Here is a 27500-nt window from a genome sequence, read left to right as displayed (position 1 = left end):
CTTCTTAAGATGACCAGTCCTCTTGTCTTTCCTCTCTTGCTACCATGTATCCATTACGACAGAAAAGTTGAGTTATCTTTCAAGTAAGTTTTGTTTCCACTCCTTCAATTTCCGGTGCACTTTCCCTGATACCATCCTTGAATTGCAGCTTTTTTACCATTCAGTGTTCGTCTACAAACTTTTGTAAGCATTGATTTAATTCTGACATCTTCCTCCCTTGAGATTCCTGAGGTCTCCGACATGAGTATTCTATCATTTAGCCTCGTTTGACGTTTCCTGTATTTTGCCTACTCGCTACTTTTTCTTTTCCTCTTCCCTTGATCTATCGCCTCTGAGGACCCTGCTGAATTCCTTCTTGTTTGTAAGTTTCTCAAACTAGGCACCACTTGGCTACAGGACTCAACAGTAATTGAAAAGTAACTATTACTAGTTGTCAGCTTCTGTCCGGACGATATCCACCAAATCTGCTCATTTCTTTTATGACAGAAACAACCCTTGGAATGTCCATATCCTCTGGCAATCTTTTGATCAACATCCGTTCAGTCTTCTTTTTCTCATTATCTGGAATATGGTCGTCTTCCAATCCAAAATTCGTCATAGTTTTACGTCTGTCAACCTCCACTTTCACTTGTCTATTTACTTTCGGTGCCATCCACTTTTTCACTAGGTCATCAGTCTCCATGTTCCTGAGTATCTTCAGAATTTCCTTTCTTGTCATTAAGTACTGATTCTGTATGACTACTGATCTTTTACATCTTCCCTTGTGTGAATTGTCTGATTTCAAAATCGGAATCGAAGATTCTTTTTTAGCTTTGTGTGTGTGTGTTTGATACAAGCTTTCTTGGCATGGCCTGATTTTGGTCAATATACTCCCATCTTTTGCTCGTGGATCCATGTTTGGCTGGCTCATGTAATGTTTGATATCTGGCACACTTGTTCCCAAGTCTCTAAGAAATATAGTCGGTTACCATACTGAAACAAACAATAATCTCTCTCAAGAAATAGTTATTGAAGTACATCAATAGCACTTACAAATACTTCCCTTCTCTACTCACTGATATATTCCCCAATTGTATGTCTGATAAACTTCCCTACCTAGTCCATGTCAGTTACTTTAACTTTTTGGATATTTTCTAAGTAGGCAATATACATGTAGTGGTATTAGTAGTACAAGTGGCAGCACTAATAGTAGTACATAAGTAGTACTTCAGTAGTATTGTAATACTATCCTCTTAGGAGACAATAATTGAGATGTTTGTTTACTGAGAAATGACAGTATTAGTGAGATTTCCATTTGAAGTTCCTGGTCTTTCTTCCCCGGTTGCAATTTCAGTCCTTCAACTGGCATCGCGAAATGTTACATTTAATAGATTCTACTACAATCAGGGTCATCTCCACATTCCGTTCCCCCATCCCCCCTTTACTTGTACTAGATAGGTTCTGAGAGCTGAACACCCATTAGATTCTCAGTAGCAAGGATGGCCTCTGATGTGTGTGTGTGTGTGTGTGTGTGTGTGTGTGTGAGTGGGTGGGAAGGTGTATACACTCCTAAAGGCCAACACTCACATTCACAGTGATGACACTGATTTCACTTCAAACACCTTTAACTCCTCCATAATAACACCAGTTTTACACAATGCATGTCACACTCATCTGTAATGGCAATAGCTTTCTCTCCACATATGTTATACTCGTATATCATACTCCCATCACTCCCACTGCAAATGTCTCTCACCTTACCACACTCCTCTTGCTTTATACATATATGTTCATCTACAATGACAACTTCCAACTATACACATGTCTTTCGCTGTTCCGTAGCTTGTCTCTCCACACCTCCAGCTAACAACACTTCTCATCAATTCCCGTATCCATTTCTCCTAATACCATTCTCAGTGCCTCGTATCTCTAGCCAAACTACCACCACTTCCAGTTAACAACGGCTGTAATTAACCAACGCAACACTTCTTTCACTTTCATCTACACCAGTTCGTTTGATGTTACTCCTATCTGACACTTGCTTCAATCACCCATGTTAACATCGCTCACCTTTAACAGTTACACTCGTCCATCTTAACACTGTTCTCACATTACACCAGGTGTACCTCACCATACCAAAGAGAAACTCCCTTAAAACTTCCAACACCCAGCCATACTGTCATTATTCAAACAGAGCACCATCTATTCTCACATATACTAAAACCGCTCTCATTTTCATCTATGCTAACACCACTCCCACTCAGCACCTCCCATTTATACTAACACAAGTGTCACTTAACATCTCTCATTTCCATCCATGCTAACGCCAGTTTCACTTAACATTCCCCTCGTTTTCCTCCATGCTAACACCACTGTTGCTTAAGACCTCTCATTCCCTCCATGCTAACACCACTTTCACTTAAGATTTCCAATTTCCGTGCTAACACCAGTATTCCTACCCCACTAACAGTGGCCAGGGAACACCTGTACGCATACGCATCTATGCTGACGCCGCTCTTGTACTTCCCTCCGTCCCACTCCACTCATTTCATACAGTGACGCAAAAATGAAACCGAAATAGAATCTATCGAGTGTAAAGCAAATAGACTACAGTAAGTTTCCTGTTCTATAGATCATGTTACCCTTGGGCCTTTCCATATTCTATGAAGCAGAGGGTCATGATGAGCACACACCTGTTCATAGCTTTTACACACGTAACGACACACACACACACACACACACACACACACACACACACACACAATTACTATCATTAAATTAGAGATACGTGTAATACTGCAATTCTACATATCAGACCTACCTACCTTCCTTCCTCGTACGATACAAATAGGTACTTTCAGACACACACTTACATAAACCATCTAACAAAGACATACACACAACAAAAAACATACCCATACCTTCACATATCCACCCGACCACGTAAAAATAGGTACGTATTTACGTAATCTTTTACAAACTCCTCATTCGACCCACCTTAAACTACGCCTCACGTGCCTGCGAATCCGCACTTTCTTAAGCAAATATGACAAAATCGCGCTCACACACACACACACACACACACACACACACACACACACACACACAAAAGACATAAGGTAAACATACGAGGTTGGGGTTGTCCGAGTGAATAGGTCACCCCACATAAGCACCAATAGACAATAACAAATATCCAATGATAAAGGTATTGAACGAACACTGACTACGTAACCATTGGGCATTAGCGGCCATTACACACACACACACACACACACACACACACACACACACACACACACATCTGTGTATTCCAGAATTCAACAACAAACTTCCCTTGACTGGCTGAAGCAGTAATTAGGTCAGTTCCTCCAGGCCATCACCGTGGTCATTATTCAATTAACTTTTAACCCAACTCTTTGTCCCTTTGACCTGGGTCTGCCAAGTTTATAAATGCAGCTTCTGGTATTTATTCAAAGGTTTTGTTTATGGCCCAGTAATTTCGAAATGTCCCGAGCGCCAGAAACAGTTGTGGAAACATTGGAGGGACATTTTCCGCTTCAGTATTTCAGTCGCGAGGATTTTTTTTTTCCAGAGCATTTGCCCGTAGTAATGGAGGGGAAATAATCTTATTACGTAATTAGAATCTTAAAGCAGCTGGGAAATCAAGGTGCAGAGTTATTCTATTCTTTTGAAGGGTTCGAAGTTTGATGAGAGTAGTACACCCCCTGTATATACCATTAGGTTAAACCACTGCACTGCATCTCTTAAGGACACCGTGTATCCTCCTCCAGGACATTTTCTTTCTATCCAGACACTTCTTGTCCACTTGAGCCAAAGGTGATCTTAGATCATGCCGATCGATAGGCAGATAACACCACGGCCAATCCCCAGTTAGGCCTAGACCAGCAGAGAGGCGTCGATGGTATGGGACGACAGCCAATCACTTTGGGTTTAGGAGCTCAGCATGGAGGGAATACCCAAACGGTGTCTGGCTGATGCCTCCCACAGGTCCGGGGAGGCAGGTAAGAATGAGCGTTTGTCGTCTCGCTCTCATAGGACTCGTAGGGAAGGGAACGTGGGATGGTATTACGTGGATGCTAATCTGTAGGTGCTGTTCTTGTGTGCGGTGTGGAAGGACATGGTGGTATGGCTTACGACTGGTGCTGGAGGAATATCCTTGGGTGAGGATGATGTTGGCAAACATGTTATACACATTGATTAGCGAGAGGATAGTCATGGCATTTAGGCAGTACATGGGTATAGGAGTCCGTGATACCTTGGCATTTATTAAATGAGGGATCATACGCATTCGTAGAATTATATGCATTCATACACCTCCCATCCTGAGCCTTCGAGGAGGAGGAGGAGGAGGAGCAAAGCTCCTTGCCTGGTGTAGCTTCATCCCTGGTGGAACTAAAAGAGTGTACCTGCGTCCATGATATAGGCACCTACGTGTGTCACTCCCTGATGGAAGTAACAGTGAGTAACTTCGCCCATAAGAGATTTACGATGATCATGCAAGGCTCTCTCACTCCTTTAGTGGAAAAGATCCTCATAATGACTGATACTAGTAGTTGGTTCTTCATACTGTTAGTCAACCTAAATGGTTATTAACCTGAAAGGAAGGATATAGACTTGTACACAGATGAGAGAAATTGACTGATGGGTTATAATGGATCAATTAAGACGTGTTACTCCAACATGGCTGATATGATAAGCCCAAAATAAACAATGTACAGATACACGTATTAGACAGCCTCGAGAGGATTCATCAGGTCTGCGTGTCTGTGCGTACCTTTTCCTGCTTGTCTGTGCGAATAGTGTCTAGGCATTCGCGTAGTCGCGAAAAAAGACCTAATGAAATAGAGGCTTGACTGTGCATGCATACAAGTATATACACCGTACGTATATCTGTAGCATGCTCGTATCTGTTCCTGTCGTAAGTCTGTCACCTCATGACTAACGTGGACATGAAAGACAGGCCCACTTACCTACGACGAGCATCTCTGCACTGCAGGACTCGGTGTGGAAGGAAGGGGCGTCTGCAGACACCTCACACCTGTACTTGCCAGAAGACTGGAGGGTGACGGAGCGCAGTGTGATCTTCCTGGCGTCACTCAGCGCAGTCTGAGGAAGACAAAGAAAGAAATATGATACTATCACATGTCCGTCCTATGATGATGTGATTAACTCCTAGAACAATGATGATTTATTAAGTTCTAATTGGACGTAGAAGGTTTCTTTTGTTATTCGTGCACATGTCGATGTAAGGACACCATGGGTTCGATTCGAACCCTGGGTTGGGCGTCCGGCCAACTCGGTCACACAAAGGTTTAAAGACATGGCCACCGGTCGTCCACTGTCTTATTTTCTCCTTGGGATCATCCCAAGTTGAACCAAACCGATCTTTTAGGTGTATATTGAAATCATCTGTGGAAGGATCTCTGTATATAGATGTTAAGAGAGCATCGTGGCATTAGGGGATTTAACTGCTGAGGTGTACATAGCGAGAGGAATTGAAGAGGAGGTAGGGGTACATGAACACAAGAGCAAAGCTATAGATGGTCAAGTGATCTTGGGCCACGGAGTCTTAACAGCTGGAAGACTCAAGATTCATGGGACGATCTTTGGGTGTACGATAGTAAACACAAACACCTCCAATGGAGGTACGTGGTAGAGATTATGGTTAGATATCTAAATCTGAAGAGCTAAGCAGTAGGGATTCAGAAGGAAAAAAAAAAATGGATGAGGTTGTAGGCAGGAAAAAGCACAAAATATGTGAATGCGCAAAAGTGGAATACGGTGATATCCTTTACAGGAAAGAAAATAATACATATGTACGATAACACAAATGAACGTGCGTATATTCTGAACCTCTAGGGAAGCAATGAGACGTGATCATTTGGGCGGGTCGGATGGGGCCTCGGATGTATGTATATATCGTGACAAAAATCCTAGCCAACTCAGTGTCATGATCACGGATTAGAATGCACAGTGGTCAATACGTAAATTTGGGTACATGATGTTTGATGTATATATATACATATATGTTTTGCTTGCTTATCTTATATCTACAAGTACTCCAGGATCTTTTTTTAAAGGCTTTTGCAGTATAAACACACACACACACACACACACACACATATATATATATATATATATATATATATATATATATATATATATATATATATATATATATATATATTTATGAGGATATTCCCTCAAAGGCTGTCCTCTGTTCTTAACGCTACCTCGCTAACGCGGGAAATGGCGAATAGTATGAAAAAAATATATATATACATACATATAATTGTAATATATATATATATATATATATATATATATATATATATATATATATATATATATATATATAAATCTATAAATCAAAATTCGGCAACGATCTCTCATTTCATCATACAATTTCAATCGCATTATATAACAAATCCAGTGAAAACGTCCTCTTTCAAGTATACTTTAAGAAAAGACTTTACCAGCGTGCCTGCTCCTGTGCAACCCTTCCTGGAACAGTGACTCTGGTCACTCACCAACATTGCTTACGATGCCCTTTTTCTTCCAGGCAAATTAGCCCGTTTTCCCTCGACTTTGCATTTAAGCCACAACACCATATGGATCCCAGACGAACGAAAGTGAAAGACGTTAACATTGTGTTTTCAGTATCCTTTTGATGGTATCATAATAAGGAATATGTATGAGTCCCACCCTATCGTAAGGGAAAAGTTTGATGATTATTGCTACGGATGGCGATGCTGAAAAAAATTGATATAAATTGATATTTCTAATATCAGGGGAAAAAGGGGAAAAAAAAAAAAAGCCTACGGCATGGTTGACATTTCTCATAGCGCGTATTTTGTCTTGGCTTTTGAGTACTCGTGGAAAAAGATCACCGTTAAAGGTTTTTTTTTTTTTTAATTTATGAATCTTGAATCACGTTTCTGGTACATTAGAGAACTAACTTTCCTGTCTCGATTGCTTTCATAAGTGTAACCTTATCTTAGGTAACACAGGTCCTTGAACAGATCCGGAATTGATTCTCTCTCTCTCTCTCTCTCTCTCTCTCTCTCTCTCTCTCTCTCTCTCTCTCTCTCTCTCTCTCTCTAAATTTGTGTGTATAATTGCAAAATTATTTCTATCAATTTTTGGAAACGTGTGTGTTTGTGCGTGTGTGTTATAGGAAGCACTCGTGTTGCCTCGTCTCTTAACCATATATATATATATATATATATATATATATATATATATATATATATATATATATATATATATATAGGGGATAGGGGAGAAAGAATACTTCCCACGTATTCCCTGCATGTCGTAGAAGGCGACTAAAAGGGGAGGGAGCGGGGGGCTGGAAATCCTCCCCTCTCGTTTTTTTTTAATTTTCCAAAAGAAGGAACAGAGAATTGGGCCAGGTGAGGGTATTCCCTCAAAGGCCCACTCCTCTGTTCTTAACGCTACCTCGCTAATGCGGGAAATGGCGAATAGTTTGAAAGAAAAGAAATATATATATATATATATATATATATATATATATATATATATATATATATATATATATATATATACATATATATATAAATATATATATATATATATATATATATATATATATATATATATATATATATACATATATGATGCAAAGTATAGTCATCTAAGATATCTTCGAATATTGTATTTGTGACACTCTGTGACACCCCTTGGAATGTATCACACACACAGTGCAGTGGTCGAATTTGTATCCCCCACGCCACGTTCCATCATAACGGGCCCGGGTTCTAATCTCAAACAAACCAGCCGATGGGCTCGCAGCCCTCCTAGGTGTTCATCTTTCCCCTCTAGTGGCCGGTCGATGAACTTGTGTCTGGCGTAAGCAGGGGTGTGTATATATGTGTTTATATGTAAAAGACACGGTAGTTATACAAGGGTTAAGAGTCGGGCGTAACTAGAGTGTAAAGCCCCTTTTCCCCCAACAGAGAAATAGTAATCCCAAACTGTAACCATATAATTTTGACATGGGCCCCACAAGTTTAAAACTCCCTCCCTGTAATTATCAACATGCAATTACACACACACACACACACACACACACTTTCTCTCTCTCTCTCTCTCTATCTCTCTCTCTCTCTCTCTCTCTCTGGTGGACGGATAGGCTCCCAATAAATCACTTGATAGCAGTGAACATGACTTTGTTGTGATATGTTGCCTGTGCCACGGTAATCATGTCATCAATTTCCAGATTGCTGCAAAGCCCGACTAACAGACGAGCATGTAAAACAAGCTTAGAGTCAGAGAAAACATGAAATATCCCAAGGATATCCTTGGCCAACACCATTCTCAGCCAGACGGGGACACGTCTGGCGTGAAATACATCCCAGGCGTTCTTATTATATGAAGATGGTCCTGTATATCACAAGAGGTTCATATAGAGTCGATCCCATGCCTCGTGCTAGCCACGCAACTGAAGTGTATTGGGAACAACAGCAAGACTGTGTTAGTTGGTGTAGGTACGAAAGCTATGGGTTCAAGATGAGTTTACTTATGCCACTAACAAAGCCTCCTCCTCCCTTCCTTGCCATGGGCAACCCTTACTTAACACTAAGTGTTTACCCCCATATGGGACACACGAGATAAACTATGGATTAAGCTTTGCACAAGGACCATAACTGCAGTGCGACCGTCTGGGGACTATCTTGAACACTTAAAGAAGGTTTTCAAGTTTTTTTTGTTCCGATTCTTCGTTATAATCTAACGTTGAAGGCCATCATTTGACCCTAGTGGTTGATAAGACACTCTCAAGTAAGATTAATCAAACTGTTTATGATATTCACTCCCAGCATCAATTTAACCCTCATTATCAATAGTAATTTTCTTATTCGAGAGATGTTTGTTTCGTTATGTGCTCAAAAAGGCCCTCTTCAAGGAGGAGCGCGAGAGAATCTTTCAGTGAGGTTTCCATTTATCAATGATTAACAGTGCCCAGGGCAATTTCACTTTTTGATCATGATTCTGGAGCAATTAAGGGGTCGAAGAGAAACCTTTATATGATAGTATGTTCTACCGAAAAAAGGGAGAAAAATCCTGGCTAACAATTAAGGTTTTTAAGGAACCAGGAAAATAACGTTGATCTAATTACATAGTGTTAGGATAATACTGTTTAGAGCGAGTTATGATTAAGCGGAATTGTTATATATATCACGCGATGACCTTTTGTATGCTTCAGTTAAATGTGTGTCTAAACTACAAAAAAAAAAAAATATTAAACAGTGTTGAAAGAGGATTGAAAAGAAATGTCAACTCGATTTGCTTTTTAAGTTACGCCATAGAACTTCGTACTGTATCAAAATCATAAGATTGACAATATTCGTTCAGAATTTCTCTATTACAGTGTTACAGATGAGTAAACAGAATATCCACTTAGGAATGACAGTTGAGTGCTCTATGGGTCATCGCGTTGCATAACTGAATCATATGTCAGGTATGTGCGTTAGAAGGAAGCGAGACTGGTGAGTGGAGCTCGGTGAAGGCGAATCTGCGTCAAGGGTGAGCCATATTACCATGGTTGTTTAATCAGTTTACAGACGGCCTGATGAGGGAGGTGAATGCGAGTGTCTTGTAGCGACAGGCAAGTCTAAGACATACTGGGGATATGGGGATGAATGACGGAGGAGGGCGTGGGAGACATTATTTGCTGTTTGCAGATGACGCGGCTCTAGTGCCAGACTCAAGAACGAAACCCTAGAGATAAAGGACACCCAGAGCATGCAAGAATGTGTTAAAGAAGGTTAAGACTGAGTGTGAGCAAGAGTATGTTGACAAGGTGAAGCAGGGAGATGAGACAGGTTGATATGACCGTGAATCTAAATAGGGGAGAACCTGAAAGGAGTGGAAGGTTGATCATGTAAGGAGTGTCTGTATATCATCAAGAGGCTTGGCCATGGTGTGCTAGAATGATACAGACTGTAGAGGCTGAGCGAAGATAGACTTAAGAAGAGGATATACGAATATACGTGTCAGCAGTAGAGAAAGCAAGCGGCAAGGAGAGCCAGAGAAGGATATGATGAAGTAAAAGAAGCTACGAGTCATCGGGGCCCAAACATTGAGAAGGGTGAGAGGCGTGCACAGGATAGGACGAACTGTAAGTGATGTGGTATACAGGGAGCAACGCACTGACAATTGGGTTAAAGCAAGGCAAATGAAGTAGTAAAGGGGATACCACACAACAATCTATGGGGCTTGGCTTTGAATGGGATTTTACATGACAGGAAAAGTGGAAGCGAGCAAATAAAGCCGTTTTTCTTCTGTTCCTGGCGTCACCTCTAACACGGATACCAGATATTTGGTTCTTCATTTTGTTATCGTTGTTCTTTCAGTAATTCTCCGTACACTTCCGCATAGCAAATCTCATGCTTCGTGATATTCGCTCAACATTCTCGATTTATTTCTAGTAAACAGAGTTATAATGTTCTACTCAGATACGACATTATTTCCTTAATGTCTGGAAAAAAAAACAATCATAGAAAATCTATTATTAGATTTATGTCGGACATGCGTATGTGAAGCACTGTTTACAGATCTGGAATAAGGGAACGATCCAGTGGTACACAACGCTTACAACTCTGGAACACGCGAAGGAGGACTTGTGGAATTCTATCTTTGCATTCTTGAGTTGCTGGAAGCAACATCTGGTGAAAAAAGACACCACTTGAAACTCCTGAATACGAGAGACATACTTGATTTCAAGATCCTATCATACAACCCGTGAATGTCGTCTTTTTCTTATAGCCTTTGGATTTGGGAAAGATTGATAGTGAATAGCCTTCTTTTAAAGCCTTAGAATACAGAAGAAATCCATGATGCACTGTCTTAAGGTTTACAACGCTTGGTTATGATCGATGGTTCCAGGTGGCATGAACGTCCCTGGAATATGGGAAGAAATTCCATATACTAGACTCTCTGTTTACACATCCTGGAGTATAGGAACGATCCATAGTACAAGGTCGTATGTACGACCCTGGGATATGGGATCTAAGCCTTCTAAGAGTTTGCCTACGGGTCTTGAGACGATGAAAACGAACTCTGGTACAAGAGGTTCGTTTACATCCCTGAAGTATGAGGAGCATCTCCGTTTACAGTCTTCTGATTCTGGAGTAGTCACTTGTAGAAGACTTGGTCTATAACCCCGATATAAATTGCTCCTAGTGCAAGAAAGTACTTGCAACCATAAATGATACGAAGGATTTCTGGTAAGACAATATCTAGAAAAGGACTCAAATCTTCGATACGAGACATTTCAATTCTTTCAACCCATGGTATAAGTACGGTGCTCATAGTTTCCTCATCCCGTTCATTTTGAAAGCTTATAAATGATCTTGGCTGATATTTGGATACGGTGGCTCTGAGTTTCATCCCTCATCAGTTCATACCAAGCTGCTTCGTCTGCTGGTGTCTATGTAATTGTTTTCCGATAAAATTGTTACTTCGTTTCAATTGCACTGTGAGTGGGGGAGTTAAGTCTATAGCATACCTGCGTCAGAAAATGAAACACTGCCGTCATAACAGATTCCCTTTTAACTATGTTAGCGGTGATGAATACGGTAAGAACATTTGAACGGCAAGACGCGGTGTGAGTAACTGATGCAATACACAGATCTAAAGGGAAAGAGAATGAAGATTTGAGATGAATAGCATTCAAAACGTCATAAATCAAGTATCTTTTTTTTTCTGAGACTTTCAGTAAAGAGGAAGGATGTGAAAAATGAGTCTCAATTCGACCATTCAGAAGTCGCTCTGCAAGACGATGACGAAAGAGGTAGAACACCAGCTGTTTCCAGTGAATTATGCCTTTCAGGTGGTGTGGTATCCATGTGCACCCCACTCGTCCAGTGTCCAGGCCAGTATACTCCTGGATCTCCAGCTTTAGTGGTTGGGAGAAATTTGGACACTTAAAACGTTTTCGTATCTGAGAAAGTTTCCGTCAATAGAGATTAAATTTCAATACGAAAAAAAGGATGATGACTCAGACAGTAAGATGGAGCTTTTTATCATGATCTGTGACGGAAGATAACAGATCATATATACAAACATCGAATTCAACATCCCTTTCACTATTTTCCTTCAGAGACATAATGCCTTTAAGATGAAGATGGGTAATGAAGTAATCTGAAATGATTTACCAGTGTGATCCAAATCCTAACAGATGACTACAAATGGTGATGATACTTGAGCCAGCACGAGTCTTGCCTCATTCAGGAAGAGAGACATTTAGTACAGCCCTGGAGTTCTTTTGTCTCTACTTTCGTCTGTCGAAGAATATCACCCTCTACACTGTCACAGGTTGTGAGGTCTCCTCACCTTTACAGTGTGGAGGCCAGCCAGCCTCCAGCAGTGCCAGAGGTCATGAACTTTAAAATATAATACGAAACGCTTCCGGGACATGATCCTCGAGGATAAGAGGAGGAAGGACGAGATAGGAACCTGTGTTCCATTACGGTTTCTCTTTGAGTATTTCCCCCAAATCAAATGTTATTCACTAGCTTGTTATTGTGGTTCGAAGCTTGAACACTTTGACGACAGTGGATGGTTGTGAAACCATCCTAAGTGGTTGAAGGGACAGGTTGGTTCGCTCGCCTAGGTCTATTAGGGAGCTGTTAAGGTGGGAATGGGTGAGCAGAGAGGAACCCGAATGAGACCCAGAGAGATGTTAAAGGGGAAATGGAACCCTTGAGAGTTCCAGGAAGCTGTTAAGGGAGAGAGCCCATAGAGAGGTGTTAAAGGGGGGAGACGGGAGTCTGGGATGACTCGGAAAACAGTTGAAGAGGGGGAAGCATAGCATGGAGAGACCCAGGATGGATGGCGAGAGATATCTGTTGTAAAGCTGAAGTAACGCATCACTTTTTGGCTACACTACACGAACTGTCTTCGCATAAAGAGAATCGCAACGCCTGCTTGAAGATTTTGAAACCTTATCAATTACTGGATGAATTCGACTTCTGGTTGATTAAATGAAATTCGCTGCCCTGAATAGGAACTGAGGCATTATCATTGCATAGAAAAAGATTAATTCAAACACCTGATGAACAGAAAAGTGTATACGACGAGGATAGATTTAAAGAAGAGACAGAAAGAATGACATAGAATATGTTCTTCAATTCAAAGAAGAGAAGAAAAAAAAGATACATAGAATATATTCTTCTCCAGCCATTTCATCTGTACTTTTCCCGTTGGCAACAGGTTCTCCCATGTGTCCTTATCCTACTTAAATGAGCAAAGTGAGACCGTAGTTACAAACTGTACAAACAGTTTATCTAACAACAAAACAATGAGAATATAACACCATACACAGAGATAATGGACCAGCAAGGGTGAGGATAGTGGGCCGTGTCTGTTGTAGAAGAATTAATAGGTGGTAAATTTTCCCATCAGTTATGATGTAGATTAAAAAAAAAAAAAATTAAGAGAAGTAGACTGTATATGTCGGTATTCGGGAGCTTATCTGCTCGGCCATTGGATGTCCTGAGAGAGAACTGGCTATTCGATGACAGGTAATCTCGCGTTCCGAATGCCACCAGAAGTGGCAAGGGTTCGAATCTTCTATCAAAAGTGGCAAAGGTTCGAATCTTCTACCAAAAGTGGCAAAGGTTCCAATCCTCTCTCCGTTAAGGGTAATTTACGTAATACATATGTAAGTGCGCATTTCAAGCGCCATATCACATTCGTAGACCTCCGTGTTGACAGGGCGAGATCCGTACAAGTTACTTTCAATTACTGTATGTCTGACGTGAATAGGCCCATAGGGGTCTCGCCGCCTATGTATGTAAGACGAAAGACATTAGATGACTTTTTTTTTGTGATTTGATAACCAGTTCTCTACTACGAATACCTGTGGCTGAAAGGATAAGTGCCTCAAATGCCGCTAGAAATAGCAGGTGTTCGAATCCATGTCTCTGTGGATGTACAATGTATTTGCACGTTTCAAGCACTACTTCAAATTGTGAGCGTGTGTGTGTGTGTGTGTGTGTGTTACACAGGACTGCTAGAGAATGGGTGTGAGCGGATGTGGCCTTTCTTCATCTATTTCCTGGCACTACCTCGCTGATGCAGGAGAAGGGTGGGGGGGTGGCGATGCTGTTTCCTGTTGGGTGGGGTGGCGCCGTGAGTGGTTGAAGGCAAGCAAATGTGAATGTGTATGTATGTCAGAGTATATATATATATATATATATATATATATATATATATATATATATATATATATATATATATTTATTTATTTATTATACTTTGTCGCTGTCTCCCGCGTTTGCGAGGTAGCGCAAGGAAACAGACGAAAGAAATGGCCCAACCCCCCCCATACACATGTATATACATACGTCCACACACGCAAATATACATACCTACACAGCTTTCCAAATATATATATATATATATATATATATATATATATATATATATATATATATATATATATATATATATATATATTTAGCTACTCCAAACAGCCAAGCTTCGCAAAACGATTACTTCTTTAAAAATCTCCTCACAAGGTAAAGAAGTATTGTTTGCAAAGCACGAACATATGTCAGGCTCCAAGCCATTAACACCATCGTGTGCCCTCATTAATTAAGGGATCATGTCAGTTTAATGTGATGAGAGAGAGAGAGAGGGAATAATGAGTGTGTACCCACCTCATACTTTTATGTTTTCGTGCCAAGGGGGTGGGAGGGGAGAGGGGGATAAGAAATGTGTAGCATCTCCTCAACTTCTGATATAGTTATGTGTAAGTACCCATGAAGGGCATCATGCTTCAACAAGGGAGCTGGACTGTAATGCCAGCAGCTGTAGAGTGAAACTTCAGCAAAAGAATGGGAATGAGTAGAGAGAGAGTCATGGTGGGCAAAATGGGTTTATTTCTGACCTAATGTACGCATCTCTCAGACGCACACCTCAACAGATTTGGAGGTACTAGTTTATACCCTACTCCCAATTCAGTCCATGAAAGTATTCCGTTCGACCGTAGCTCTGTCCTCACCAAGGGGGAAATGATGTTTGGTTTTGCATAATGGCAGCTCAATCCAAGCGACAGGATGAAGTGTACAAACCTCAGTTTATGGAAATGATACGTGTTGGGGAAAAAACGCTGCTTAAAGCCCTAAATACGTGATGCATGTTCTTGTGAAAAGATCCCAACTCCGTAATATGGGAACGTAACTGAACGCAAATGACTCTCTCATTCTATGAGGTGGGAATCGAGACCAAAATACAACACTTCTTTCAGTTTTATTATTCAATTAATTTCGTTTACTTGGGGTTGCGTCAAGGGGGGGGGGGGGGTAGTAAAAAGTCTCGCTTATTTTGTGGGGATGAATTTTGCCGAATTGGGATCCCAAGATTAATCACTCAGGGGAGGAGAGGGACGCCTCATTCCCTCTGGGGTGTAACAACTCGCCACCTACCCACAATCTAATCCTGATACGACCTCACTGCAAGATTCTCTTCGCATTCCTGAGCTCTTCGTTCGGTCCTCCGTTGGTGCTAGTCTCTGCTCACACAAGTGGAATAATGGGATCCCATCCCATTGTCTACAACCTCGGGATATGTGAACGACCCTCCCTCTTGCCCAATTCATTGTTTAGCTATATGGAGTATAGGAACTCTCTCTCGAACGGGATTGGCTGTTTCTTAGATGATCCCTTCCTATTTTGCGTCTCGTACATAAACAGTTTTTTACTGCTTCGGTATCTCGTGTATACCAACAGACAAACGCTCCACAGAAGTTATCTCTCTCTCTCTCTCTCTCTCTCTCTCTCTCTCTCTCTCTCTCTCTATCTCTCTCATGCTCTGTGCGAGACCATTGAGATGATTTCATAATTCACACAGTCAGCAGCTTTGGCTGCGGGTTCAAGCCCCCGAAGGTGTGTGTGTGTGTGTGTGTGTGTGTGTGTGTAACAGGCTTTACCCCAGCGGACAGGTTGTATAACTCGTCTGTAGTTAACCCAGTGGATGTCCATGTTAGGGGACATGGCCCTCACCGACAGGCCGGTGAGCCTACGGAAGGACTTGAACTTGACATGATTACTGGAGCTTAGAACAGGAGATTTCATTTCGAAGTAGCTTTCCAGTGACACTGTGAAACGTTCTTTCTCGTCTTCAGAGGAAAGCCCTGTGGACGAAGACTTGCTTTATGATAAGTGTTGATCGGTTCTATTTCTTGAACTTTGATGTTTGTGTTAACATACATTCCATTTCAAATAATAGTAGTACATGTAATGAATTACAACGGTAGTACAAGTATATGCACAACAACGACAGTACAAGGAAATGAAAAACAACAAGAGAGTACACGTAAATGAAAAACAATATCAGTACAAGTAAATGAATAACAATGACTGTATAAATAACAAAAGCAAGCGACAGTACCAGCCCAAGCAATATACACCAGCGAAGGTCAATTGGTAAATAAAAACTTTACAAGTGATGGATAACACTGGGAGTACCAGCAGTTTCGATCGCTGCATCATGACAACTGAGGGAAAGGCCACAGGAATCCCAGTGACAGAAAAAAAAAATACAAGCGCTGTACAACAGCAGAACTACAAGCAATGTACACCAACGGCAGAAATACATGTACAACAGCAGAAATACAAGCAATGTGCACCAACGGCAGTGCGACTCATACGTAACAATGTATCTTCTCATACAAGCTCTCTGTTTTCCGAGTGAGCAAGGTAGTAGCAATATCAGATGACTGAGCCTTAGAGGGGAAAGTTCCTCACTTGGCTCCTTGCTCTGTTCCTTCTCTTGGAAAGTAACACGGGAAGGGAGGATTTCCAGCCACCTGCTCCTGCCCCGCTTACTTGCTGCCTACGACACCCGGGGAATACGCGGGCAATATTCGTTCTCCCATATCCCCTGGGATAAGCAATGCACATACAAACGAAAACAGCAAAAGCAATACAATGGGTAATAAATGTATACAACTGATAAATGATTATCAGAATACATGTAACTGGTACAGATACAAGTAACTGATACAGCTATACAGATGGTGTATAACAGTTGTGGTATACAGGTAAGGACAACGACCGTACGAATAATGAAAGATCACTACAGTGCAAGTCATGAATAATAACGTTGTCACGAGATATCAATCAAATGACAATACTGTTGTAACAAAGCGTGAACAACGGCCGTACAACTAATGAATTACAGCCACAACAGAAGTAACGAATAAGAATTACACAAATATTGAATAACTACGATGGGAAGACTAATATATAACTGGTGTGAGTAATGAAAGCTTTTATTACTCAAAGAACAGTAAAGAGATCAACCTAAATACGGAAATAGAGACAGATGCTAATAACCAAGTCTCTCTCTCCGTTAACTTGTAGACTTCAGGAAGAAAGGGACTTCAGTCAGTAGTAACAATGTTCCCAGTTTTTCAATATTGCTGTCAGGAAGATGGTTGTGTACGTGAAGGGAGTGGCATTTGCCTGTGAATTATGGCCTCGTCTAGCGTGATATAGCCATATTGTATCCCACATCCATCGGAGATTCCAGTATTGCTTCTTGTGGTCCAGCCTTAGTTGATGGAAAGCCTTTGATGCTTCCAGGTTTGTTTCTTTTTGTATATCAACGACAGTGACTTTTTCATATCACTGATACTATGAAGTGTATAAACCAAATACAAGTAATCTACAATTATTCATAATCGATTCCTTTAATTGTATATTGAAGTCCAAGACAACGTAACTAGAGCTTAATCTTCACCTCTGCGTCACTTCTAAATTATAATCTCGGAAGAAGATTATACACTCAAATGGCATCTGATGATTAACTCGTCCGACTTGGATCATAAATCAGACGTCTGTCTGGCTCAAGATGAAGCTTGCGACACCACACATTCGTATCCCCAGGCGTGGCACGCTTCTGGAGTGGAAGATCGAGATGTGCTCTTTCGTCCTCCGTGAACCCTATCGTAAAATCACCGTTCTAACGTAGGTCTTCACGTTTTAATCTCTCTACAGCGCTCGAAGCTGGCTGGCTTCCTGCACTGGTGGAGGAAGACTTCATCTTTATACACAGTGTGACACGTCCCCGTTACTTGTTTCTTGTCAATAGCGAGAAGACAAACGAATGAGATATGGCCTACCGTTGTATAATGTGTAACAGGAGGTGCACTTGTTAAATACCAATATACCAGCTCGTTGGGCTGGTTCATGAATAGGTGGAAGACGGCGACAGAATATGCAGTCATCGTCCTCTCGAAATCCTTCTGTGCTTGGGGTATGGCTAGTTAATTTCTAGAAGCTTAATGAGGCAGGATCTAGTGTTTGAGAGTGAGGACATTCGAAGTGTGAGACGCAAGATGGTCAGGGTTCCTTTATCAAGAGAAGATATATATATATATATATATATATATATATATATATATATATATATATATATATATATATATATATATATATATATATATATATGTATATATATATATATACACGCATATATATACAGTGACTGTGCTTATGGTCTGAAAATGATCTCAAACACGTCAAGGAGTTCTTTGTATTCAAAAGCTTACTCGAAATGGAGGCTTAATCATAAATCTGACAGCTTTAGTAGCCCTGGAAATCGATAGGTCCAAAGCCCAAATAATCAGACTATGGACTTGTCAAGCCTCACAGCAGCAACACTTGTTGGGTACGTTAAATGATTTAGCTTATTAGAGGGATTGTACTGTAGTGTTTACCAGTGGGATTTCCTAACATTTATATGAGCTCAAATCTCGTTCCCTACTCTTCATTTGTTTGAATTTGAGCATAGCTGTCGTGATGAATAGGAGCCAAGACATATTCCAAACTCAAACAGGAGTGGCTAAATATTCAAAATTGGTCACAAAATTTCTTTCGACTTATTGGAGAGAAATGGTTTAACAGACTCATTTCATGTGTAGTATTCCTGTCTCTGTAGGTTCTTTTAAGACGTGATTATGATAGTGCAGGAGATTAAGCAGAAGAGATGGCTAATCCCACACAAAGGGGAGATCAGTGAAGTAAGCTGTAGCGAGCAAGGCTTTTGAGAGGGCATTTCATTCGCAAAACAGAATTTGCCAATGTTCTCGCTTCGTTGCAGAATGTTAATAATACCCTTGGTTCTATCAAGAACTAATACTGGAAATTCAGCAAAGAAAGAAAAAAGAATGAAATAATAACCACAAGATACACTCAACGGAGTTCGTTGTTATGATACAATTGGTGTATTCCGCTCAAATACCCAGCAGTGAAATGAACAAGATATTCTCAAACAGAAGACCTTATGAATATTCCTTTCACTGGGACGTGTGTTCATGCGGTGTATATTCATATGTCAGAATTCTCACAAAAGCATTTACCCACGCTACTGTCCGCGTTCTTTAAACGACCGGGTTCCGCAAAATGGGACATTTTTCGTTCTATATTCTTTTCTTTTTTCGTTCAAGAATTCACTCGTCCACCGGAGGCACAGCATTGATTACAGGATCACGAAACTGCATCATGGGCCAGGCCATTAAGGCCATCGTGTGCCCTCATTAATTAAGGCATGATGTCGGTTTAATGTAATAAGAGAGAGGATATAGAGTGAGAGAGAGAGAGAGAGAACCCGCCTTGTATCTTTTGTATTGGGGTTGGGGGAGGACTTACTCGTTTACCTACAGCTGAGCTTGGCTGTGTAATGTACTTTGATATATCTCTGTGGGCGTCAGGTTTAGGATATATATATATATATATATATATATATATATATATATATATATATATATATATATATATTTATATATATATGTAATTTTTCTTTTATTATACTTTGTCGCTGTCTCCCGCGTTACCAAGATAGCGCAAGGAAACAGATGAAAGAATGGCCCAACCCATCCACATACACATGTATATACATACACGTCCACACACGCACGTATACATATATATACACACAGACATGTACATATGTACACATGTACATAATTCATACTGTCTGTCCATATTCATTCCCGTCGCCACCCCGCCACACATTAAATGACAACCCCCTCCCCCCGCATGTGCGCGAGGTAGCGCTATGAAAAGAAAACAAGGGCCACATTCGTTCACACTCTGTCTCTGTCACGTATAATGCACTGAAACCACGGCTCCCTTTCAACATCCAGGCCCCACAAAACTTACCATGGTTTACCCCAGATGCTTCACATGCCCTGGGTCAATCAACCGACAGCACGTCGACCCCGATATACCACATCTGTCCAACTCACTCTATTTCTTGCACGCCTTTCACCTTCCTGCATGTTTAGGCCCAGATACCATTAATGGTATTCATATATGTGTATAAATATATATATATATATATATATATATATATATATATATATATATATATATATATATATATATATATATATTCGTTTTCGTACTGTAGAGTTTTCAAGAGGCTCATTCGGGGTGGGGGGGAGAGAGAGAGAGAGAGAGAGAGAGAGAGAGAGAGAGAGAGAGAGAATGAGAGGCATGGTGGAATTAATTCTTTGCATGTTTGCACTTTGTCTGACGTGCCTTAATGAGGCAGGAATTCTTTACTCGGTTATCCTTTTTACCAAACCATTTTATCTAACGGCGTTCACAAAAATAAACTTTTATATTCCAGTCTATTTGTTTAAAGGCTGTGAGTTTTTTTTTGGGGGGGGAGGGGATGTCCGAGGCTTTGGTACAAATGGTTTTCATTAAGCTTAGAATTAGGTAAACTATCACTATAATTAGGAAAAGATTTCATAAAAAGTTTAAAGTCTAATCATTTTCAGAGGATATATATATATATATATATATACATATATATATATATATATATATATATATATATATATATATATATATATATATATATATATATATATATAGTATATAATACACGCCCATACACACACACTCGTATATATTGGAAAGGATCACAATTTTGCGCGTGATCAAGTATATTCCTACGAGTCCACGGGGAAAATGACACGATAAGTTCCCAAGTGCACTTCCGTGTAATAATCACGTCATCAGGGGATACATAAGAGAGAAATATAAGTCAGTTAATATACAACGAAGATACGTCCTAGTTACGTCTCCTTCTTATATATCAACTGACTGATATATTTTTCCAGTGTCTCCCGTGATGAAGTGATTATTACACGAAAGTGCACTTGGGAACTTATCGTGTTTCATTTCTCCCGTGGACTCATAGGAATATATGTATATATATATATATATATATATATATATATATATATATATATATATATATATATATATATATGAAAGGTTGATCGAATAAAGATGATAGGGTTAGAAAGGTGTGTTGGTGAAGAGTTTTGGTTCGTTTTGGTTCATCGTACGTGACGACTACATTACGAGTGTGGTACAGTGACGCCATTTCTTCGTCTGTTCCTGGTTTTCTCGTTGATACGGGAAACGGTGAATAAATACACACACACACACACACACACACACACACACACACACACGAGAAAAAATGTAAAACTTTCCCCGCAAAACACAAATAAAAATCACATATATGTGGACATTTAGATAAAGACTAAACTATAAACGTTAAACACTGAAGCTGCTTAGGGTTTCTACAAAGGAGCAACCAGTAGATGTAAGGTGCAGGTAACGAAATTGAACATTAAAACATAATCGAGATCCAGCACCACAAAGAAACTGATAAGGACACAGAGCACACCACCATCTAAAAACTGACAAAAGCGAAACGAGTAAAAGAGATCTGAAGATAAAACTTGAGGAGTATATCTTCCCACAACAAATAAACATGGAATTCACAAACAGGAGGATCCTGTTTGTCGACAAGATCTAATATCCTCTCCTCCAAGAAGTACAAAGAAGACTCGTGATTAAAATAAGAGACAAACAACAATTCTAATAACAACAAACAACTCTTGTACCATTATCATAACTACACCTACCTAATTTAGGAGCAAAAAACGAGAAACGACAATACCGCAAACATCAGAGCTCCTAACGATGAAAATAAACCCCAGATCCACCTTCGCCAACAAACAAGATGAAATGGATAATGAGTCTATCAGCTTTAGCCAGCGTAACTCGACAGCTCTCATAACCAGCACCAGAGGAAGAGAGAATTGGTCACCTGGGAAAGTATAACATTGACCTACTTGCCAAACTCTACATGTGAAGCCTTGTTCTTTGACCTTTATTAGGTGCGCTTTTATGTGATATATATATATATATATATATATATATATAACTTAAACTACGACACATTTAGAGACATTAATAACGGTAAAGATCTGTCATAAAAGCTCGCTGTGGTTCCGAAGGGAAGGTTGGAAAAAAAAAAATATATACTGAAGCAGCCACCACCTAGCAAATTAGAGCGACGGACTCTAGCATCGTGGCTCCACAGCTAACTGTCCATATCCGACCACAAGTACAAAGAGCGCACGCTTATACAGTAGGAGAGGCTCCTGTGCCACGTACTTGGAGGACAGAGAACTGGAGGTATAAGGAAAGAAACGTAACCAGAGCTGGACTATACCAGGGGATAGAAGAGTAATGTTATGTACATATAGGCTTGAAATAGTATTACTCAAGAATAGGAGCCTACGCAACTAAAAGAACAGGAGGAGTTCATAGAGGCAAATAAAGTGGAATATAGAGCAAGGGATGACTGGAGAAGAACTCTTTTAAGTGGAATTTCTGTGGAGGATCCCAGTAAGATTGTGGATGGCGACTCCCCTACAAGAAGAGGAGCCCAGGGGACACACCACACACACACACACACACCGAGGCAGACGCAGAGAAATCCATAAAAGGGGGTTTAAAGCCTCCCCCTGGAAGACGGCAAGGTGGCTCAAATAATGAGGTATAAAGGACCCACTTGAGGAGAATATAGAGGAAGCCCGCACAAGTAGGGGTAAAGGAGGCCTACACATGAGGAGGATAGAGTCAACATAGAGGAGAAAGAGCGTCACACACACACACACACACACACACACACACACACAATCGTGGGAGCAGTGAGAAAGAATGATCACAAAGGGAGGAGAACGAAACAAAGACGTGAACAAATGGAAGGAGAGACGAACCAGAGAACGACAGGAAGAGATAAGAAGAGCCACACCAAGTGGAAGAGTGGGGGAGGGGTGGGAACGGAAGGAGGCTGCATCTGGAGGCCAGACTCATTACCGACCTCGAGGAAACTAATCATCGCTGCCAACCTCGCAAATTGTGGTGACATGTCTCTCTCGTCGTTCTTACCTTCCCAGAAGAGAGAAAAAAATATTTGTTAGTTGGACATTTCCACTTCTATGCAGACAGCTTTACATTCTTTTCTTTTCATTTCTTCATAATAAGATAACTGTTACTCAAAATATTTCTTGGATAGAGTAGCACATCTAATTCAACAGACAAGAAAGGAGAAAAAAGTCATTAGATGCGTATTTTCATCTTTTGCAAAGACACCACAGTGATGACTCCCCCTACTCCAATAAGTGTAGAAAGATACATTCCTACACATATGGTGGAGAAAATATTACCAATTTCTTCCCCTGCCTTAGCGCTACACCATAGAGGAAATTGTTCCCTAAAGTGGCGTCTTCTCATTCGTTGTTGGAGGGACTTGTGTGTGCGACAGTATGCTCGTGTGGTCTCCAGCCACCGTAAAATACACCACCTCAGACGTGGAAATTATAACTAACGTTGAGACTGCCTACGTCCTTCCTTTGGGAGCTGCGGAAGAAGACCCGCAGCATTTATACTCCCAACAGTTGTTCCTTTAGCTCTGAGTTTCTAAGTCCAAATCGAGATACATACATATATATATAATATATATATATATATATATATATATATATATATATATATATATATATATATATATATATATATATATATATATAATATGAGATCACAATTGAGCGCGTGATCAAGTAAATTCCTTTTAATCTATGCGGAAATGAAACACGATATATTCCCAAGTGCTCTTTCGTGTAATGATCACATCATCAAGAGATACAGCAAAGAAATATGTCAGTTGAAATACAAGGAAGAGACGTAGCTCTGAAGCCATTTGGTAAACAAATGACTATTAGTATGGAGGTCGGGGGCGTTCAAATTTGGCAACATGCAAATCATAAGATTTATCATGCGGGCAAGAAAGGGAAGTGTTGACAAATGTTAACAATAAAGCTATCCAATTGGTAAAGACCTTCACTAATATTGTTACAAATGTTTGTGTATTTAGTAACAGAATAGTCAGTGATATTTATCGTATTACAAGAGTTAATAATTGATATAACATCACTCTGGTTAATACAATGATCATAATTCTTACATGATTAAATAAGGCATTTGATTCTTTTCCTGTTCTTGTACTATATTCATGTTGCTTAAGTCATGTTGCTTAAGTGTAATAAAATGATGCTTACCAGTCTGCCTAACATGAAAACATATTACAATTTTTGCATGGTGCTCTATAAACATACCCTGCAGAACTTTCTGATGAGTTTTGGTTTTCCCTTTTAGTAATGATTTTATACTGCTTCCCATGTTGCTTAAATCCTTTAATGTAAAAGTTGCCTTCGGCAACAACAATACTATAAAGAATATCTTGATCAAGAACTCGCCAGAAACCATAGATACCAAAAGGTGAAATTAGCAATATACTTATTAGAAAAGACGTAGAAGAGTACTTTAATAATATATGAATGGGATAATGGAAAGTGGACGCCCCCACAGAAGTTTAGAAAGTTCTAAGATGGTAGAGAAAGTTCAAGAGATGGGGCCAAACGAATGTAAAACACCCTTCACCCTTCTCGTATAGTAGAGAGAGGCAATTACACTCACACTCGCAAATAAACAGAACACACACACTATAGTAAACAGAACACACGCGCGCGCACGAATACACACATACACACACACACTCACAAATGTATAGTAAACAAAACACCCACACAAACTCGCACACACGCAGGAACTTCTATAGCAAATGCTCCTCGCGCCCAAATCAAATAAACTTTATTACAAATGACAATTGTACTATCCAATGCATGGAATACAGAAGTGGGCATAAAAAATTCACCCAATACATAGGACTGAATGTTTACGTTACGAAGTCTACGGACATGAATAGAATATATATATTCGCATATCCCATATAGAAGCATTTTGTGTACAGAGGTGGTGTGAATGGAGACGTTGGTTTCATTTGATAAATCCATTCAGCATGTAAAGTGAAAAAAAGTAAGAGGTACTTGTATGAATGTGGAAGTCCACGGTGCACCTTAAAATGCTAGACATGTCTTGAGGATGTGTGTGTGTGTGTGTGTGTGTGTGATTCCAAAGGCTGTGTGTGCTATTACCTGATCCATTGTTGTGGAACTGGGAGTGAATTCAGCGACTATTCAGAGACAGGTAGACAATATTATAGATATATCATTTATCAGCAATCGTGGAGGCGTGCGTGATTATCCTTGGGATGAGACAGGGAAGTTAAGCATTATGTAGGAATTGCCTGTGGGAGAGAGAAGGGTATACTTCCAAGAAAGCTAGAGAGCCGGATGTAAAACAAAAGGCTGGAGGAGGATAACATGGACATTGAAGGTTTAAAAGGGATCGAGGAGGGATTAAAGTGTGAGAAATGAGGAAGAGGCATTTGATACATGCTGACAATACACAGTAAAAGGAGGAGGAATTCTTGGATTAAGAGAGCTCGCAGACTTGGACAATGAAAATAAGGTAAAGGATGTAAAGCAGTTGGGTGAAAAATCATTTGGAAAAAATAAGAGAGCTGGATGAGAGAGCACTAAACAACAAATGTCAAACAGACTTTGTTAGAATACTTTTCTGTTAAGAAGGCCAGAGTGTGAGAGATGTCGATGACCCATTACTAGATAAATAGTTCCTTGAATGAGCAAACACTCCCCCATAAGGAAAGTACATAGGTGTATGATATTTCACGACCATTCACTTGATTCTTCATAGATTGTTATAGTTATATACACTAGTTCATAATCACACAGGCTCTATATGTTTCGTTTTGTAGATTACAAGTTAAAACCAATAGATATTCTACAACGATGGTTTACCATTGAAAATGGAGACGCCTTCATAAGTGTTATTGTCATACCAAGAGCGGAAATTGAAGCGAGAGTTGGTACAAACTTTTATGATTCGTTATCAAACAACTTTCGATCATTTGGTTATACAAGTATGAACAGTGAGAAGAACTGTATGTTAAGCAGTGTTACATTTTCATTTAACATTTTTTGAGCACGACGTTATGGCCTTTGGGTATGATGGGCTGGTCATTGACCTGACCTTTAGGCATTAAGTCAAAGGCTCTCTTGACATCATACTCGAGTGGCCGTACCACCGTTGTGCTCAAGGGTAGTTCCGTCATAATGTTGTCAAGAAACCTGAACCTTACCTCGGACGCTTACAATATCGGATTTTCTTTAGTACCTGATCGGAGGAGAAAGGAGGACAAGGGTTCAGTGAGGACCAGCCTGATCAATGATAGTTTCTATATACTCTATTTATGTTAGCTGAAAGACGGCACGGGCAACTGAACGGCTAATCAAGGCCATCTCATTAACGCCATAGATAGGTATGTATATAGAAGCCGTAGCTAAGTACCCAATTCATCGACCAGCCAATTGGGGATGATGAACAGCAGGGTTGACTTTGAACCGACTGTCACGACGAGGAATCGAACCTAAGTGGACTCGATTTCAGGCATTGCGAAAATGCATCATGGTCAGCAACGCTAACCGCTACACCACGAAGGTTTATCATAATAGTTTTCATCTATCTATTGAAATTCGCTAATAGGTAGCAAAGCTTTTTTTTTCCCCGTAATGCTCCAGCAGAAGTATCTTGCATCTCGGTGTAAAATGAAAATCTGTATAAATTAACATATAGTCATGAGTAAATATAGTATTGTTAGAAGCGTGGTTGATGAGCTTACAATCAAAAGCGAATCTATAACGAAAGATTAAGATTACACATAAAGGTTTCGTGAATGTTATGAAATAAATGAAGAGTTAAGGAAGGAAAATACACGAAAATGAATCTTCTTTCCTCCCCCAAAAAAACCCTAGGCGGTTAGAAGAAAAAAATAGATGAACAGGACGTAAAACGGAATAAAAAGAAGCAAGAATGCGTACGAGGTCAAACATAATACCATTAGTACTGATACTTCAGCCAGTAGGTCGGAGAGAGAGGAGTCTGGCTGGCTGGCAGAAAGGTTAACACGGGGGCCTGATATATGCCAGACACACCCTGGCGAGTGTGGTGGTGTGGTCGGGGGAAGGAAAAAGGAGAGGGAGTGAGAGACCACCAGAAGAACCTCTTCCTTCCGGCTCTAACCCAGGTTAAATGACCGCTAAACATTGCATCGCTCATTCTCTCCCCCGAAGACGCACTGGAATTCTAAGATGGTGTTGGATGAGGCAT

At 40.2% G+C, this 27500-nt stretch overlaps 1 protein-coding gene across 1 annotated transcript in view; it reads right to left on the bottom strand.

The window, feature by feature from the left end:
- LOC139764868 (uncharacterized) overlaps positions 1 to 27500 on the bottom strand; it is a 230245-nt gene that overhangs the window by 58437 nt on the left and 144308 nt on the right. Inside the window, exon 3 of the mRNA XM_071691900.1 lies at positions 4971 to 5106. Coding sequence (XP_071548001.1) covers positions 4971 to 5106 — 136 coding nt within the window. The remainder of the gene's footprint in view (positions 1 to 4970; positions 5107 to 27500) is intronic.

Source organism: Panulirus ornatus, chromosome 4, assembly GCF_036320965.1.
Source record: "Panulirus ornatus isolate Po-2019 chromosome 4, ASM3632096v1, whole genome shotgun sequence".
Lineage (NCBI taxonomy): Eukaryota > Metazoa > Arthropoda > Malacostraca > Decapoda > Palinuridae > Panulirus > Panulirus ornatus.
This window is presented reverse-complemented; position numbering and strand designations above follow the sequence as displayed.